The sequence below is a fragment of the Trichosurus vulpecula genome, chromosome 3 (genome assembly GCF_011100635.1).
Source record: "Trichosurus vulpecula isolate mTriVul1 chromosome 3, mTriVul1.pri, whole genome shotgun sequence".
Taxonomy (NCBI): Eukaryota; Metazoa; Chordata; class Mammalia; order Diprotodontia; family Phalangeridae; genus Trichosurus; species Trichosurus vulpecula.
Genome location: NC_050575.1, coordinates 202,098,081 through 202,118,609, shown reverse-complemented (window position 1 = coordinate 202,118,609; position 20,529 = coordinate 202,098,081). Strand labels below are relative to the sequence as shown.

The following is a 20,529-nucleotide window of genomic DNA, read 5'->3' as shown; positions in this document are numbered from 1 at the left end:
TTTTGCAAGCTTTCGCTTGCTTTGTGTACCTCGCTTCCTTCATCAAGTTAAAGGGCTAAAAATAGGCCAGGAATCCTCCCTAGGAGCCAAATGGAACCGGATGAACTGTAAGTGACAAAGTAATTTGCCTAACAGGACACACGTTTAATTTGTTTCTGATGTAGGCAAATGTTTTGATAGTTGAGAAAAAAAAAAAATCTTTCTTTCCCCAAAGATTAACTAAGGCTGGAGGCAAGCCACTAGAGATTCTATCTTACTGTCCATTTTTGAACTGAAATATCTTCCTTAAGCAGCAGCTGCTCCCCAGAATTTGTTACTTAAACAATCCCACCATCCAGCAGTACCTTTCATAGCTCATCTGGCTCTTGAACATATTGCCTGTTAAGTAAAAAGGCATCTCTAATAGATAACAAACACACTGCTCTGCCTCCCATGGATTACAACTTTCCCCCACCTGTCTTTAGCTATTGTACCACCCAAATAATTAGATAGACGGGTTCCAACCTGTGCTACTTACAGGGATAATTGCAGAGTTAAGGTTCCAACGGCTCTATTTTTCTTTCCCATCCCCTTTAATGGGTCACATCAAGAACAAAGGGGTTTCGAAGACACATACCACATCTGCAGGTTCATCTATTTGCATATGCTAGATGCTAATGTGCCAGGTGGGCATTAGTTTAGGGATTTCTGTGCATCTTGTAATGTGATTGCCAAAAAAAAAAAAAAAAGATTTTCTATTCAGTTTCCAATTTACTTCCTGAATTTATGCAAAGAATATCATAGAATGTCAAGAACTGAGGTGGACCTAGAAGGTAACGTCATCCCAAACCCTTCATTTTACAGTAGAGAAAACTGAGGCCCAAAGTGGGGATATCACTTACCCAAGGTCATGCAATTAGAGTTAGTGGCAAAATCAGAACCAAGATTTGGGTCTTCTGATTCTTAGTACGATACTCCTTCCACTACACTGTAAGTTTGTTTCTCCAATCTTGGGGGGGCGGGGGGGGGGGGAAGGAAGGGAACAAAGCAATAGAAATTCTGATATGATCTATTAACGCTCCTCAGCATGGGTTCTATGACTATTTTATGACATTACATGGGGAGGAAAACCAGGTCCCCCAAAAAGATGCAATAAAATCTATTCCCAAAATGCCCCTATAAGGCATGTGGACTTATGAGGATATACAGTGGTCTCATGTGGTAGATGGTCAAATTTCATAGACAGCTTTTCAATAAAATGACCTCTTAATAGGAGTTGGAGGAATTTGAATATCTGATTTTATAAATGGCTTCTCTTCAGAAAATACAGTTAAGAATTCTGAAGGGCAGTAAAGGTACGAAGAAGGCAAAGGGATACTTAATATATGCCTTAAAACTTAGGAATGTAGCCCCGTCCAAAGGAAGGTGAGAGCACCACACTAGATAGCAGAGGCAGGATCCAAAAAGACTTAAGAAGAAATTTAGTAGAGATAAATATTAAGTCTTATACTTGAATCCAAGCAATCAACTTCACAAGCACAAGATGGAGGAAGGAAGTGGTAGTCTCAATGAGCTACGGTGACCAAAATAGCTCCTGTCATCTGAAACTACATTGAGAGGCCAGGACTAGACAGGTTCAAGTCCCCCTAGTACTCTGCCCTAGTCAGATCATATTTAAGAGGCCTTTATTCAATTCTGAAAGCCCCCACTTCAGAAGGGCACTGATAAACTAGAGAGAATTCTAAGGAAGGAAACTAGGATTATTAAAGGTGTAAAGACAATGCCAAGTAGATGAGGAGCAGTTGAAGGAACTGGAGATGCTCGGCCTCCAGTTTAGACATTTAGTAGGAAAGAAGACCTAGAAGGGATTCGCTGCATCTCTTCAAGTATACAAACGGCTGTCATGTGGACTATGGGTTAGACTTGCTCTGATTGGCTCCAGAAGAACCAAATGCAAAGGGGAGAAGTTACAGAAAGCAGAGATAGGTTTGACATAAGGAAAAAAAAGCTTGCTAGCCATCACAGCTACCAAAGTGTAATGGGTTGACTCTAAAGGTTCCTCCTCATTACAGGTCCTCAAGGAGACGGCAGATCATCTGTAATGTTAACGGAAGGAATTCTTGACAGCCTACGCTAAGCCTCCCAGGTCCCTTCTAGCTCTGAAATACTTTCATAGACACTAAAATAAAAATGGATTTAAAATACAGCATGAGGGATATGGGTTAGACACAGAAAATAATTTCTCAACAGTGAGAGCTATGGAAAGTCAGTGTAGGTTAGAGGGTAGGGAATCAGTGTCCTCGAGGCCACACATGGCCCTCTAAGTCCTCAGGTGTGGCCCTCTGACTGAATCTAAACTTCATAGAACAAATCCCCTTAATAAAAGGATTTGTTCTGTAAACTTGGACTCAGTCAAAAGACCCAGAAGGCCATATGTGGCCTTGAGGCCAAAGGTTCCCCACCCCTGGTTAGAGTATATAATACAGACTAGCTGTTCACAGGCAGGGCAGAGTCCCATCTGCCTGGGGTTGGCTAAGGATACATCTTAAGGAATCAGATCACAGAATTATAATATTTTAGACATGAAAGGAACCTTAAAGATCACCTAAAGTCCAACCCCCTCTCATTTTACAGATAAAGAAAATAAGATCTAGAGAGGGAAGTGTGGCCTGCCCAAAAGTCACTCAAAAAGTTAATAAGTGGCAGAACCAAAAGCCAGGTCTCGAAACTCTTAGTCCCATGTTCTTTCCACCATGCTGCCTCCCTCAGACCTTGTGATTTTGAAAATGGAATTATTAAAACTATCAAATCTAGATTCCCCAGGGGCTTACTGTGCAATTTGGGAATTAGACATGCCCTGTGATACTCCTTCTCTATCAGTTCTCCCACCCCTGCCCACCACCACCCCTGCTATCTATTGGGAGGGTGGGTGGGGAAGAAGAATGTTCATTTTTTTTCTCTTTAAAAGCAACAGTGATAAAAGGGCTCCTGCTGGAAGGGTGAACTACTACAGATTTGAAATGTGGTTTAGGGATCTTTATCATCTGTTGCCTCAGAACTGAGGTCTGACTGTCAGGTCATAATATCAAAGGCAATAAAAGGCCTATGAACCAGTAGGGTATGACTATGTTATTCTAAAGGACAGATTTCAAACCTCCTTATTTCCAAGTACAAGCAATCCTGAGCCCATGCTCAGCAGGAGGGGACAAGTTATTCCTACACACAAATCATAAGGAAGCATCTGAAAATGGTTCAGTCAAGAACCGCCAGCAGAAACCATCTGGCCTCAGAGTCCACTTCCTGTCTTGGCCATGACTAAGGGAACTTTAGAGGATAAAGGATTCTTACTATTCCACAGAGGGGCATAAAAAGGGAGCATAAAGGTCCCCAGCCTTTAACTTCTCATGGTCTACACGTCTCCATCCACAGAACACAGGCTTAGAAATCTGCTGAAAATGGCAGCCATGGACACTATGGTAGGCACCCTCCCCTTATTTTTTGAGGCAATTTAGTCAAAACAGCACAAGGCAAGCTAAGCCTGCAGTTTCAGAAACACTTAAAAAACAGACAAGTAACGTAGCTCCCAGTACCGAAGCAGTCCCGGAGGCTTCTTTTACCTGCTCTTTACTGTTATTGTTCAATAAGCCAGGCTTCTTTTTCTTTTTGATGGGGCTGGTAGACGTATCTTGAGGAGAGTGACCATTTGAAGAATGGGGAGGGCTGGGAAACTTCCTTTTTTGTGCCGTCCGCTCGGCAGAGCCAGGATCTGTAACACACACACACAACACACACACAGAGGACCATGTTTTAACGGACTACCAAAAACTGGTCTGAAACCTAATAGGGAAAGACACACTGTAATATATAGTCTCAAATAAATAAAAACCTCCCCAGCTTGGGATAGGTTTTAATACCCTTTGTTAACATGACTGTATAAATACTAAAGAGCTCCCCCTGCTCCATTCCCTTTAGCCTGGAGGATCCTACTCCCCAATCCACTCTTAACCCCTACTCAACCCATAAAAAACTCCAGGAGTGTGTGAATAACTTGTCTGGAAATATCCTAACGGTTATTTTCAAGCATGGAGCCACCCCCAAGGACCCAAGTTAGATTTTCTTGGTATTCTGTTTTGTAAGGCACAGTAGTTTTCCCCGGTGTTTCCATCAAAAGTACAATTTCTCCATCATTCCTCCACTCTTCACATTTAATCAGTCCTAATCAAGTCGTAAATGAGCAGCTCTTCCCAGGCAGAACAGCTCTCAACCTTTCCATCAAAGCTAAATGCAAAAAAAAAAAAAAAAAAAAAGCCAAGAGACCTCTGATTTCCATCTGAAATGCCTACATACTCCCAAGCCCTCATCCCCTTTAACATCTCCAGCAGCTGGCCTAGCCTATAAACAACACACACAATAACTTTCACCTGCAAAGATCTGAATCCACTCCATACCAGAAACTGACCTCCTTCACTGAAAGAAACAATCTAATGCCACCAGCCTGTAATGACGAGGCACTGTATTTCAGACTCATATCCTGGGAAACCCAAGCTTATAGGATTTAGGAGAGGAAAGTCTAAGAGCCAAGAATTACCAAAGGTTTAGAGTAATGACAGCATCGAAGGCAGGTATGTGAACTTCCCATGTTGATTATTCTGCATGAGTGGCCTGGATTTCTTCTCCCAGATTTTAGCAGTCCAGGCCAGTCCACACAAGCACAGAAATGTATCAGTGTCCCTTCAATCTAGGAAGGCTAGAACTGGGTGGTGCTTAGTATGGAGCTTCCCAATAGGGCTGGCTGCAGAGACCACCATTACTAATCTCCCCATGGAGCCACTACCACAGGAAGAGAAACCACTTCCAGGTTCTCAGAGTTGGGTCTGATTCCACAAGAGGGGACCTTTCGCCTTTCCCTTTGGAGCAAGCAAGGTCTCTGTTCATCACCGCTTGTAAAGAGAAATCTGCCTAAAAGTCCAGTTCTCAGTATTTCTCCCAGCTCAGAAACAATCCTTAAAGCAGATTAGGCACTATCCAGAGACGGAGAAGAGAGGCCTTTGGCCTTAAGTGTTCATATCAGGGTCCCCTAGGGAAGACAGTCACAATTCAGAAGAAGCCGCAGACAAGAACTACAACTTAGAAACTGATGGGCTGAATTTATTAGATGCCTTTTTTTTTAAATCAAAGTGTATGTAATAGAACTAGATTTATGGTTCCATGAGCACTGCTCTCTGCTCTTTGTATACAGAAATGTTTGTGTTTGTTGATGCTCATGAATCTCTGAATAACAAAAAATTATTTTGAAAAAAAGATAATCACAAAATGGCAGCTCAGGAATGGTCTTTCAGGCTGTGCAAGGCAACTTTCATTATTTTCTAAACAAAAATAGTGCATGACATCACTCTGAAAACCTCCGTTTTGGGCAGCCCAGCAAAATGTGGTTCCAAGGTAAAATTTCTAATAGCATCCTGCCAAAGAAAGCCTCCTGAAAGAAGCAGCAACCAAATGATCTGGGTGGATGAGTAATGAAAAAGCCTGCTCTGTGACTCACTGGAGACCACTTGCCTCTGAGCTGATAGTCATTCTGATGGACTCCCAGAGTCAAGTCAAATCAACAAGCATTTTTATTAATCGCCTACTAGGTGCCAAGCTCTGTGCTAAGTGTTAGGAATTTGGAGAAAGACCAAAAAAAAAAAAGTCTCTGCTTTCAAGGAGCTCATAATCTAAGGGTTAATAATAGCTACTGTTTATACAGCACGTTAGGTCTGCAAAGCCCTTATCTTCTAGGATTTGCTCCCTGAAATAACTGCCATTATTATTCCCATGTTACAGATAAGAAAACCGAGGCAGGAGAGGTTTAAGTGATTTGCCAAGGGTCACACACTACTCTGTGTGTGAGGTAAGACAAGAACTCAAGTCTTCCTCAGTCCAGCACTTAATTCACTGTGCTGGCTAGAAGACAGGCCATTTTAAAGAGGCACTCCCCGAAGCCAGGTCAGAAGATCAAAGTACTTAGAGTTGGATGAGATCTTTTTTCTTTTTCTTTCTTTTTTTGGGGGGGAGTGTGGCAATAGAAGTTAAGTGACTTGCCCAACATCACAAAGCTAGTAAGTGTCTGAGGCTGAATTTGCACTCAGTCCCCTGACTCCAGGGCCAATGCTCTATCCACACCTACACCCAGCTGCCCCTAAAGTTGGATGAGATCTTAAGAGATAATTCCAATTCAGTCCAACTCCCTCATTTCAGGACTGAAGAAAATAAGACTCAAAGAGTGGTTGTGGCCGTAACATGATGCAGTAAGAACTACATTTGAAGTTAAAGGATCTGGGTTCAAATTCTAGCTCTGCCCCCTTTTAGTGTTGGTGTGAGCTTGGATAAGTCTCATTTAACTTCTCAAGTTCTCAGTTTCTTCATCTTTAAAATGGGGCAAAGGGAGCTGGACTAAATTATCTCTAAAGACCCTTTCAGTTCTAGAACTCTGAGCCTAAAAATGCAGTTTCAGGCAGGTTTAATCCTTCCCACGAAGCAATCACAATTTAGTGTTTTCTTACCTACTAGGGCTAAAATTGAGGGGTTAGGGGATCTGAGACAGCAAAAGGAGGAGAAAATGAGATTAGGAGATTTTACTGCCCAATATCCTTCCTCGAGATCTTTCTCTCTCACTCTCTCCCCCTTCCCCCTCCTCTATTTCCCTCTCTTTCTCTAACTCTTCCATCCCTCTCTCTCCCTCTTTCCTTCCTCCCCTCCTTCTTCCTCTCTCTCTCTGTCTCTCTACTCCCCTCCCTTCCCAGTTTCAAGTGAACAAATGATTTAATTCAGAGGGGGAAAAAAGCAACCAAAAAAAAACTAGAAAGAATATAAAATCAAATAATTTTTGGAGCTGTGGAAAAAGTCTAAGAGATATCTAATTCAAGCCTCTCATTTTACAGACCAGGAAAGTAAGGTAGAGATTGAAGAGACTTGCCCATGTGACACAGATCCAAGGTCTAAGACTTTTGTTCTTATGTTTACACAAACCTTTAGGCCCAATTCTATTTCAAGTTACAAACACAAGCAATTCCCACTGGAGGTTAGGCACCTGTTATCAGAAGGGTAGAAATTTAATAGGTCACACATCTGTTAATACCAAAGAGCCAAAAATGAAGGCATCTTGGGAGAAAAATTAAGGAGTTTTGGTTTTCTTTTTTTAGGGGGTTTCTCCACTGAATTAGATGTCTTGGAAATATAATGACCATTTCTTTTCTGGACCAAAAATCAGAACATATGGTCTGATGAAAGTTGTTCCTTTTACAAAATTTCATTAAGAACACATTTGCTTTTCTTAAAATCAGTACTATACTGGAAAAATCCAGGACATGTGGCTGCCATACATAGATAAAGGTATAAAATGAAACATTTTTTCAAATGTTTTTTTTTAAATCCTTCAAGAGTTATTCAGTTTTTATTTTGAAGACCTCCAAAGATAAAGAACCTATGTCAAGGACACTCATAGATAAAACGGCCTAGTCTAATTGCTGCTGGCCTTTGAGACAGAAAGACCTGGGTGGAAGAATTCAACAACCAACCCCTCCCACCATGTGTCCTCAAGGAAATCACTTCACCTCTCAATGGTGTTCCCAACTCTTCAAAAGCTAAAGAGAAGGTACCCACCTGTACAGAGTTTGAGGGAGTTTCTTTTCCCACTAGTTTGCTATAACAGTGAAAACGCAATCTCTATCCCTACTACCATGTTTTGAAGCTCACGAAATAAAACCTCACACTATCCTGTGAGGTTAGTAGAAGCATTAATACCCCTTCATTCATCCTCCCCTCAAAAACAAAAAAAAAGTCAATTTGAAGATGACACAGGTTTGCCCGAGGTCAGAGAGCTCATAGGATCTGAACAGATCCAGCATTCTATCCATGACTTCAGAGGACCCTGGAAAGGGTACTTCCTTTTTCTGTGCCTTGATTTTCTCCTCTGTAAAACTCTTATCTCCTGACTCCAATTACAAAATCCCTTTCACTGCATCATGCTGCCCTCTCAGGGGATCGAATATTGGACTTGGAATCAGGAAGCCCTGGGTACAAATTCCACCTCAGACACCAGCTTATGCAGCCATGAACAACCTAGTTCACTTCTTTGAGACTCAGGTTTTTCATCTGTAAAATGGGGATAATGGTATGTGTAGCCCCTACTCCCCAGGAATGCTATGAGGATCAAATGAAATAATGTATGTGAAGTGCATGGTAAGCCTTAAAGAACTAAAAGGGGGCCCCCAAAAGTCTTAATGCCACTCCAAAGCTATTAAAGCTTAGAACAGAACAAAGACTTTGGGGGGGGGGGGGGAGAGAGAGAGAGAGAGAGAGAGAGAGAGAGAGAGAGAGAGAGACACCCTGTATAAACACCAGTTTCTCATTACGATGATTAGCAACAGTCAGCCAACAAGCACTGATTTATTAGTCCCTTACTATATGCCAAACCCTGTGCGTTCCTTGTCATCCTGGTGCTAGCCACTGCGTTTTGTACCTCAGTTTCCAAATCTTAAGTGCCTTATAAAATTTAAAGGGTTAAAGAAATGTGAGTAAATTTAAATTAGAATACTGCACAGATAGGTCTAGAAATCTCCTACCAAAGAGGTCGATCAATATTGATTATACCCTAATGCCTTCCCTCTATTGATTATCTCCAGTTTATCCAGTATATATATATATATCTTATCTGTACAAGATCTTTGTTTGCATGCTGTCCCCCTCCCCCCATTAGACCGTAAGCTCCCTGAGGGTAAGAGCTGGTAAATGGGGGGGGGGGGGCAGGGGTGGGGGGGGGGGAATGCCTTTCTTTATATCTCCAGAGCTTAGCACATAGTAGGCACTTAAACACTAGTTGACTTGCCTTGACAAATATTTATTAAGTGCTTACTATAGGCCAGGCAGGGGACACAAGTATAAGGAATGAAACAATCTCTAATCAAAAGAAGTTCATAGTCAAACATGAAGGATAGAGTTCTGCCTTGTGCTCATTGTTTGCTTCCCCCTTATCACCTTCTCCCCTCCCCCTCCCCAAAAAGAATTTTGTTAAATATATTTGAGAATAGATGAACATAGAGAAGATCTCAGAACCAGGATGACCTCCATTCAAATACAGCCTCTGACAGATACAAGGATTATGGAACTCTGAGCAAGCCTAAAGACTATTACGCTTAATAATAACAGCCAGCCATTTTAAATCACCTACTACACGCCAAGCGCTTTACAAATATTATCTCATTTGAGCCTCACAACAACCCTGGGAGAGAGGTGCTATTATTATCCCCATTTTACAGATGGGAAAAGGTATGGATTTGCAGTAGTTGAAGTGCTTTCCTCCTGAAGAAATTTCCCCCACACTGATTAAATCACAGGTTTAGTCCCACCTCGTACACATTACATGTATATGTACTTTATATATGTGTGTATATAAATGTACACATATCATACATAACATACATCAGAGGTTCACAAAGCGTTAACGTGCAGGTGGTGCTACTTCTAAAAAGAGTGACTCAGGGACACAGCATGGGGAAAGCAAGATGAGACAGAATATTTTCCCCTGACAACATTCAAACACTATCTCATGAATCTGGAAAGCCTGTTGGGTATGGAGTACTAACTGGAAGAAGAGACAGTCACGTGAGCTTAGCTCCAGCACTGAGACCAGAAACAGCTTTCAATTAAAAGCACAGTTCCATTTCAAAATGCTCTTTTAAAACTTAAGTAAAGCCTTGAATTTCCAAGTGGCCTAACATCAACCCCAATTATTAACAGTGCAATCGTGCAAACCTTCCACTTCTGCCCCAAAGCAAAGACTCTTCTCCCCCTCAGCTAAACAGGGCAAGGGAATTAGTGTTAAAAACCACATTCACCATCTCGTTCCATCGGCATCTCGTCTCCTGTGTTCTTTAGTCTTCTCTCTCTGTCGTATGTGGTTGAGGAACGTGGGTACTGCTGGGTTTTTGATTAATGGTGCTGGGTTGTTTTTGTTTTGTTGTTCTTGCTGCATTTAAATGGTGTTCACATGAGCCTGTTCAAGTCTGAACCAGGACAGAACACCAATGTATGTTCCAAAATATACATTTGTTTCCTGGCTCCTATACTGAAGTAGCATTTGCTTCCCTTCCACTACAAGCAGGCCCTGTGCAGCTCATATAACAGGCTCCTAGTACACACAGCTCCCTTCAGATCTACAGCAGACACCTCCATTTCATTGACCATCAGGCATCCGCCTCTGGGATCACACACAGACTCCTCAGAGCTCTTAGCTCTCCAGCCCAGGAAATGACGCATCATTACTGGGAATTGTTTTAGTCTCTCAGGCTGGAAAAGACAGGCCTAGTGATTACCACTCACAGCCCTGGGCCTGTAGTAGATTTTTGGGTGTCTTAAATTCCCTAATGCTGTTGACAGAACAATTGTCTGGACGTCTCCTATGTGGTAGCCAGTAATAAGCCCGGATAAAAGAAGGATGATAACAGCTACTGAAATCATTGGGAGGGGGTGGGGGGAAGGGAGGAAAGTGTCAAAGACAGTTGCTAATATTGCTGAACAGACCTGGCTCTAAGCCACAATTTGTGAAACCTTAACTTGTTTACTGCTCATAGCTCCTATAAAGCTGATTCTCTGAACAAAATTAAGATTTAGCGTGAGAAGAAAACTTAGAGGTGATCTTGTCTACCCCCTTCACGAGGAAAATGAGGCCTAAATGAAGTGCCTAAAAATTGACAGTTGATGGGATTCCTGGGATTCAAAAACTCAAGTCCTTTCCCCCAAATCCAACACATTTTCCACTACGCTACACCATGAGATTTACTGAATTAACATATTTAAATTTCATTTTTAAAAAGGATTCTCTAGGAGACAGTCCATTCTTCATACTCTCGGTCTCTTTCTACTTGCCCTCCATCGCATCCCTGGCAAACGTAGGCTCTTCCAGCTGCAAGCAACCGAGTTTACCCCCTATCCATCGGAACAAAGTATTTCCACAAAGAAGTACCAGTTCCACACTTGTAACTAGGAGCCCATTTTGTGAAAGTGGACAACCCCGAGATGGGTTCTACAAACAAAATGAAGACAGGAAAGCCTTCAGGGCTGCTCACCCTCTTCCAAATGAATTTACAAACACACTACATATACAGGAAAGCACCGTTCCCAGGATGAAGCCCGAGAATAAGCACAGAACCCAGATATTACTGGACCATCAGGTATAAATGAAGAGATTGCACTTGGGGTAATTGCTAACACTCTCCATTGCCTACTTCAAACATGACCACATGCTGTTCTCTAGGGCAACAAAGCAGAAAACAGTTAATAATTTCAAAGCATTTTTTTTTAAAGACCCAGAGAGCAGGGTACCCAAACAGGACATGCTACTTAGAAGCAACAGAATCCTCCCAAGCCAATACTTAAATTATAATGAACCAAAACCCCAGAAATGCCCAGGGGAAAAAAAAAAAAAAACAGAAAGGGGGGGAGGGGTGTAGAGGGAGGCGGGGAAAGCACAGGGAGAGACAAAGCCCCAAAGAGAAAGCAGGCCCCAGCCAAGTTAAACACGTGCAAAAACCTGGAGACTTACAGTTCTTTAGGAAGCCCTGATTTTCTACACTATAATCCTAGATATTTCAAAACAAGCCAAATCACAGTAAAGAGGAGCTATTTTAAAGAGCCACCCAGTATCACAGCCTTCACAATCTCTGAAACTGGATACACATATGTTTCTGGAAATGGGGGCTTTTATTTAAAGTCCCCAAAGCTAGCATGTAAAAGCAATCTCTCTTGCTGGACACATCCTTCCAGAACAGATATAACTGATCTGAAACCCAACCAAGCCTTGATATCAGGGACCTCCTCTCCCATGTGAAATTTTCATCGAGATCAAAGAAAGGTCCTGAGGTATCTCGCAGGGTTGGAGTTTGGAGAAACAGTCAATTTCCAAATGTGAAACAGACATGAGGAAATATGTAACTGAGGGAGGGGGGGGGGGGGGAGGCGGCAGGGACAAGATCCAGAGGAAAATATAAATCCAAAGCACAGAAGGCCAGAAATCCAAAACCCAGTGAAAAAGCACTTACCAGCCATTTAAAAATTAGATGGGTGATGGTCAGCAGACACAGCCACATCAGAGGAGGGCTTTCAAGAGGCTTCTGCTTGCAGGCTTTTTCCCCGGCTGGCTTGTTATTAGTGAGAAGGCCTCTCCCAGGGAGGAGGAGGGAAAGGAGAGGCTGGGAGTTATCTCCTCCTATTGCTGCGACTGCTTTCTCTTATTAGGTTCCCCACTGGTGCTAGAATCCCACCACCTCTTTGCAATGTCCTGTGTACGGTGCAGCCGAAGCGGCCTAGCCCACCAAAGCCGTTTATAGATATTTGCTATAGCAGTAATCTATCAAACATGACAGCAGTTCAGTTCAGATTAAAGTCTTTGTTGCAATTTACAGCAACAGGCCTATTTGCACCAAATGCTATACATGCAACAGAATAGAGACGGTCCTGCTCATTAATGCAAGGAAGAGCTGCAGCATGATCAATAGTTCTGTAAATATGGCATGCCTCTCAGCCACGCTAGTTAGGAAAAGGGCACCATCTTGTGTGCTCTCAGAACGTAACCCAAAGGAGCTTCTCCCGCTGGTATGTCAGCCAACAGGAACTGCAACGGAACAGCAAGGACTAAGCCCACACCAACCCGGGTCAGAAAGCTATTAAGGGACATATTCACATGCAAAAGGTGAAAACAGCAGAACCAGCTTTGCAAGACTGAGGGTGCAGCAAGTCTCGGGAAATGAGGCTGATTTGCAAATGAATTCCCGGCGGCTTCTGGACAATTGCTAGACCAGAATGAAAGAGGCTTTTGCAGCCAGGTCTCTAATCTCCTTTAGGAGGAAGCCTTAGGAAACTAGGGGACATCTTTACAGGAATTTCCTGGTTGGGGCAGCGCCAGGTGGTGTGGAATTTTACATGCAAAATAAAGGCCTCCCCAAATCCCACATACATGTAGCCCTTACTTCAGCTTGTGCCCTGCAGGTCTGGCTCAGTTCAATTTATTTACATGTTTAAAAAAAGTACTTAAAGTCAGGCCAAATCACAGGAAAGAAAATGCTGTACAACTGGTTTCCTTTGGCCTTTAAATAGCTGGTTCCAAATAATTCTAAGTTCACTAGTTTAGGAGTGTAACTACCTGGTAGACAGAACTCCTCTCTGCATCATTTATCAGCTCCCTAGGAGCCCCCAGCATTCTGCTAAAACACAAAAAACGTCTGCTCGTGGCGTACAGCTGGCAACATTCTAGAGCATTTGACCGGCGGTTTACAAAGTAGGAACGTTTCATAAACAGGAAAAAGATTCTGTTTTTTAAGGAATAAATGGGGAGCGGGGAGGGAGTCAGAGAAGGGAGAAAAGCCGTAAGACAGGGCAGGTGAGCAAAGAGGGGCCAGTGATTCTTTAAATTAAGAGGAAAACATAGACCATGTTGTGCCCAAGGCCTTGCTTGCTTTGCCCCAAAGCCCACCCATGCCAAAGAAATTTTCTAAGAGGTGCTAAACGATGTTTCACCCTCCCCGCTCTGATCTCACTTTATTCAATGGCCCTGGGTGGGGAAGATCATTTTCATGGCGTACAGTAAACCACCCTGGGTGGAAGTCTCAGCTTTAACTTTCTAGCAGTGTCAAGTCAACAAGCATTTATTAAGCTCCTACTACAAGCCAGGCATAGGCTGGGAGATAACAATGGGCGGCATAAGACACACCCTGTCCTGGAGCCCACAGTCTACAGGGGAGGGAGGGGAACAAGATACAGAGGATAAAATGGAGATAATCTGACCGGAAGGCAGGAAGATGAAGGACTAAGAAGGAGCCTAGGACCTTCGAGGAAGCCAAGGAAGACAGGGTACTGTGTGACAAGTCAAGAAAAGAACCCAGGACTGTATCACCAGATCAAGGGCCTTTTGCACAATACGTAAAATTGAATATGTTAACTATTATATGTAATATGTAAAATTAATTTCTCTGGGCTACCCTCAAACAACTTCCAATCCTACTCCTGGGAAACTAAATGTTCACAGATGAACAAATGCAAAATAGCTAACAGAACTAATACAAAGTAATTTCTGAAGGTAAAGCAACCAAGGGGATCAGGGTTGGGTTAACAGGTGGCACTTTGCCGTTGTCCTAGTGCTTTATTTGAGCCTTGAAAGCCAGAAACATTAAGAGGGACTAAAGAGTAAGATAGCAGTGGATAGAGCATGGGCCCTGGAGTCAGGCGGACCTGAGTTCAAATTCATCTTCATACGATTACTAGCTGTGTGACCCTGGGCAAGTCACTTAACCCCAACTGCCTCCAAAGACAAAAACAGGAGGTAAAAAGAAAGAGCATTAAAGGAAGAAAAGACAAGCCTATACAAAAGCAAGGAAATCGGACATAGTCTAATAGAAAGAACCCCACATCCGGATTAAAAATCCTTCCTCTGACACTTACTAACCCTGTGTGGCCTTGGACAAGTGATTTAACCTCTTGGCTTCAGTTTCCCCATCTGTAAAAATGAGGAGACTGAACTAGACGGCCTCCAGGGAGCCTTCCACCTCTGAATCTACAATCTTTGGAATTTCCTACCTGGGGAGCAGCAAGGAAGCCATTTTGAAGGGAAAGTAAGCTATAAAAGCTGTAAAAGACTGAAAACAGGCTTATTCTTCCGCATTTCCACCTGTTCCTCGCCCTGACTAGCAGGTGGTTGGTTGGTGAATATTTGTTAATGATTAATGCCCAATTCCGTTCTGGATGCACAACGCATTCCCCCAGCTTTGGCTCCCCCATGAATCACCAGCCGTCGCAACTCTGAGACTCAAAGAGAAAAAGCAACAGTTAAAACATCTGCCTAACCAAGGGCAGTCAAGAAAAATGAAAGAATCACAAAAACCTTAGCCATAATGGTAACAGCTAGCATTTACACTGCCCTTTAAAACTGACCAAGTGCTTTAAAATATTCTCACGGAATCATCACAACTCTAGGAGGTGGGAGCTAGCACCATCCCCATTTTACAGACGAGGAAACTGAGAAAGCTGGTGGTCGGCTTGCCCAGGTCACACAGCTAGAAAAATCTTCTGAGGCAGGATTCAAACTCAGGTCTTCCGGACTCCAGGTTCAGTACCGTCTCCACTCTGTATGTTTTGAGGCATCTAAGTGACAATGTCAGAGCTGGAAGGGGTCACAGAGACAGAACACAACTGTCTTATTTTCGCAAGAAGGACAAACTAAGGCCAAGAAAAGGGAAATGATATGTCTAAGATCATACAGTAAATTTAATAGCAGGGGTGGGACTAGAACCATTCCATGGACTCCAGGTCTCCTGCTCCTTCCATACTGACTTTACAAAGAGAGGAAAAAATTAAAGGGCAGAGAATTCATATTTTGTAGGTGAAGAAACCATCATCAGCCCGTCTGGGGGCAGGCTCAAAATCTGAAACTCCTCTGTTTCAAAATTTTGACCACTATCACTACTACCAGTAGTACCTCTACTACCACTACTACCACTACCACTACTACTACGACTACCATGATCATCATCCCCCTTTTACAGTTGAGGAAACTGAGAGAGCCAGAGATTAAGTGACTTACTCAGAGTCCCACAGCTAATAAATGTCTGAGACCAGATTTGAACTCAAGTCTTCCTGCCGCCAGACCCAAAGCTCTATCCAATGAAACACCAAGCCATCTAGAAAATAAATCCCTTGAGGGCAGGGATGGTCTCATTCTTTGCACTTTTATTCCCAAACCAGGCACATACAAGGCACTGAATAAATGTTTGTGGACTGACTGCTTCCAAAAGGCTAAGCACAAATTTACCTTAAAAAATTCATTTTCCTGGGGCAGCTAGGTGGCACAGTGGATAGAACACGGGTGCTGGAGTCTGGAAGACCTAAATTCAAATGTAACCTTAGACATTTGCTAGCTGTGTGACCCCTGACAAGTCACTTAACCCCGATCGCCTCCCAAAAAAATGATGAAATAAATTTTAAAAATTTCATTTTCCAGGTGCCTTTTCAATGGGTGAGGTGAGTCTGGAGGGAGGGAGAGAATTTGAAACTGAAAATTTTTTTAAAGAATTCTGAAAACAAATAAGAGTTTTTAAAGAAATTGTTTTCAGAACAGTAGTGGGCCCCAAGGATTCACTAGAAAAAGTCCTGGAATTCGAGTCAGGAGAGAGAGGGCTTCTCTCACATGACTTGTTAGGACAGGGACAGAGACTGAATTGGTGGTTTCAATGACAAGAGTTAACACCCAAGTGAAGAAATCCCCTCTATCAATGCAGGTGGACTCTGGTGTTCCTGATCTTCTGAAAGAAGCCAGTCTGACTACATTACCCCCTCCCCCAACTCAAAAATCTCCCCATGGTTCCCTATCACTTCTAGGATCAAATATCAAATCCTCTGTCTGTACCCAAAACCTTTCATAACCTGCCCTCTCCCACCCTGCTAGTCTTCTCACACTGCCACCACCACCCCCTCGGCCACCCTGATATCCAGGGATGCCGCCGGCCTCCTTGCTATTCCTTGAACAATACAATCCATCTGGCCCCTTCACTAGGTGAGCTTCATGCCTGGACACTCCTCATCTCTGCCTCCTGCCTTCCCTGGGTTCCTTCAAATCCCAGCTAAAATCCTACCTTCTACACCTCTGAGGCCTCTGCGGATTACTCCATTTACTCCTAGTTATTTTCATGCTGCCTTTCCCATTAGATGATGAGCTCCCTGAGGGCAAGAATTGACTTCTACACCTTTCTTTGTAGCCTCAACTCTTGGTTCAGTGCCAGGCCTATAGCAGGCACCTGATCAATCATTACTGATTGACTTACTGACTCGAACCCAGGTCTTCCAGACTTTGAAGCCATCTCTGTATCTGCTATGCCGCAGCAAATCACTTAGCCTTTCTAAGAGTCTATTTTTTCATCTGTAAAAAGGAGAACAGTAATATCCATGGTACCCAGCTCACAGAGTTGTTGTGGGGATCAAATGAGATAATGTACATTAAGTGCTTTGTAAACCTTAAAGAGCCATATAAATGTCAGCTATTATTAATATTATAAGCACACGTATGATTGAAAAAGGAGGTGGACTAGGCATGGAGTGTGAGTAAGAGATAACATATGGACAGTCTGAGTGCTACACTGAAATCCATGAAATATTAATAGAATGAGAGAAAGGCCTCTAGCGCATTGGGAAAATCCTCTATGGCAGATTTATAGAAAGGAACAGAAAAGACAGACAGCAGCGGAAGGTAGCGAGAGGTCGCAATCTGTACTGGAGGAGGGAGTACCCACGTTGATGGCATCATGGTCCATTAAAGGAGGAGCCACCTAGTTAATGCAGAAATCAGAGATGGGGGGGAGGGGGGAACCTTAGCTGGGCCAGAGTAATTCTTTACCATTGACACTGCAGGGTATAGAGAAACTACTGAATTTAGTAACAGAAAAGACCTACATTCCCATACTGGGACTGCCACTTAACACCCTGGACAAGTCACTTCCCCACCAGGCTCTTGGTTCCCTCATCCGTAGAATGAGGGGGAGAGACTAGATTATCTCTTAACATTCCTGCCCACTCTAAATCCAACATTTTCATGATCTATTTCTGAATGAACCAGCAGTGAAAAGGAACAAAGACAGCTTTCTCCAAGAAAAACACAACAGACCTCTAGGATTCTTATCAGATATCTCAGGATCATCCCTGGTATTTTTTCTCCTCGACCACAGGCAAATTACATCCCAGTTCAACCTCAGTCTCCCCATCTATAAAATGGATAATGATAATTGTTCTACACCATGTCCCAGGGTTATTTGTACGAAAAGTGCTTTATGAACAGTGAAGTGTGATATAAACATTGCGTTATTAGAATCAGTATTACTAGATCCTTGAACTACAAGTTTCTATTGACCCATAACACCATCTCATCTTTTACGGAGTCTGCCTAGCGACCTGGTGAGATGGTCCAGGACTGGGGGAAAGCTCTACAGATAAAACACTCCTGCTGACACGTTCCAGGACACCCAGCGACCACTTTAGGCGCATATCAGGAGGGGCAATCTTCCTCATTTGGTGTTGGTTGGTTTGGGTTTTCTTGTTCAGTCATGGCAAGTCGTGTTCATGATCCCATTTGGGGTCTTCTTGGCAAAGATACTAGAGTGGTTTGCCATTTCCTTCTCTAGTTCATTTTTACACATGAGGAAACTGAGCCAAATAGGGTTAAGTCACTTGTCCAGAGTCACACAGCTAATAAGGGTCTGAGGCTGGATTTGAACTCAGGTCCTCCTGACTCTGGGCCCAGTCCATTGCTCCACCTACTTGCTCCATTTGGTGCTAGCTTTAACTAATCATCCTTTGTCTTCAACACAACAAACATACTCGTTCCCTACATCTCCTAAATTTCTAGGGCTGATTCCCCCCTACGTGGAACACCGTGTCTTTCTCCTCTCACTGTTCCCTTAGTCCTGGCCATCATTCAGGCCTGGTTTGAATACTACTGCTACCTTCTGGAAGTTTTCCCTGACTCCTCAAACTCACAAAGACCTCGCTCCATTATGAACTCAAAAATCTCACCATCACAAAAATAGATGGATCATCGGCCATGTGATCCTGCTCATACTTACAAAGAGTCTCCGTATGTAAAAAAAAAAAAATAAAAGAATCTCCACTACAACATACCTACGAGGTCATCCAACCTTTGCTTGAAGACCTCTGAGGAGGGAGGGCCCCCTCCCCCATCCCTCCACCCCAACCCAGGCAGCCCATTCTATTTCCGGGATTGCTCTAATACTTAGAAAGTTTGGGCCTTACATTAAATTTAACTTTCCCTGTTTGCATTTTCTCTTCCTTTTTTCCCTGGTGCTTCTGTCTGAGGCCCGACACAACAAATTTAACCTGACACTTATCTGAACAGGACAAAGTAGAGTTGAACACGAACGAACACACACACACACACACACACACACACACACACATATACTCTCTCTCTCTCTCTCTCTCTCTCTCTCTCTCTCTCTCACTCTCGGTATAGCAATATACTCAACTAGTAAACCGACTAATATGTTTTTAAATAGAAAAAACCAAATAGCCAACATCAAAACAGTGGCCAGTGGCATTTCCAGAGGACCAAACAAATGATGAAACATACTACTAACCTCCTGAGACAAAGAGATCATACAGAATGAGACATACATTTTCAGATATGGGCAATCAGCGGGTACTTTGCTTGACTCTGCTTATTTCTTACAAAGGTTTCATTTCATTTATTTTCCGTTTTAAATATGAGGCCAGTAAGGGATTTGCAAGGGAGATGGGGTATAGTGAGAGAAATGCTCTCCCCAAAAAGGTGGGGGGGGGGGATAAATACACAGAGGTAGAACAGATGGAAGGTTAACAGCATTTAGTTTTGAAACAAACATATTGAGTTTGTCGTATTTTTTAAAATGAGCCATACATAACAGATTTAAAGTTTCATATATAATCTTCTTTTTCTGTTCTTTGTATACAGAATATTGATTGAGTTTTATCAAGTTCAAAATAACAAAAGAGAAGTCTTCTAGGAATGGCCCCACGACAGGCTTTGATCCTGAGGTCCCACTGCCAACCATATACCCCAAGAAGGTCAAAGACAGAAAGAAAAACCTTAGAGATACCAAAATACTCAAAGCAACACTTTTGGGGGGTAACAAAGAACTGGAAACAATGTGTCCTTTTTTTTGAGAAGTAAACTAAAAATAAGTTGTAGTGCATGAATTTAATGGAATATGATGTCAAATATGAAGAATTCAGAGAAGCATAGGAAGACATAAACTGATGCTGAGTGACTTAAGTAGAATAAAGAAAGCAATACACAAAATGACAAGGGTAATTATGGAAAGAACAAAAAAAAGAAGAGAAACTAAATGTTGTATAATTATAATAACCAAGCTCCAGGAGAAATGTGCTTCCTGAGTCTGGTTGCCAAGGTAGGGAACACTATGGATGATTGCTCTTGCTAAACTGTTTTTGTAATCTCTCTCTCTCTCTCTCTCTCTCTCTGTCCCGCTCCCCCTCTCTCTCTCCCCCAAGCCCCTCTCCGTCTCTTCCCCACCCCCCCACCCCCCCACCCCCGCTTTCCCTCTCTCCCCTCCCCACCACCACCCCCTTTCTGTAAATCTTTTTTACTACAACGGATGGCTCAATGAGTGACAGAAGGCTATTCAGAAATAAAATTTCTATTAAAAAAGAATATCAACAAAAATTAGATTTATTTTGAAAAACAGGGGTTCCTGCAACATACAAAATTAGCTTCACAACAGCAACAAGAAGAAAATCTGGGCTTAAGTTAGTTAGGTACACGGTATTGCCTCACATCTTTTGTCTCCCCTAAATGATACTTCAGCACTTAAAACAAGGCGCCACAGTGTGTAACTCAAGTATCCTCATGCTATTTTGTGAGGGAAGCACTAAAACTTAAAGAGGATAAGTGACTGGCCCAGGATCACAGAGCTAATAACCGTCAGAGCCAGGATTCCAAATCTGGTGCTCTTTCATCAA

General features: G+C 42.8%; 1 protein-coding gene across 6 annotated transcripts in view; it reads right to left on the bottom strand.

The window, feature by feature from the left end:
* The window catches only part of ZMYND8 (zinc finger MYND-type containing 8), a 112,539-nt gene that overhangs the window by 68,786 nt on the left and 23,224 nt on the right, over nt 1–20,529 (bottom strand). For all 6 annotated transcript variants that reach the window (XM_036749410.1, XM_036749414.1, XM_036749411.1 and 3 more), the window contains exon 3: nt 3,597–3,745. In XM_036749410.1, the coding sequence (XP_036605305.1) occupies nt 3,597–3,745 (149 nt within the window). The remainder of the gene's footprint in view (nt 1–3,596; nt 3,746–20,529) is intronic.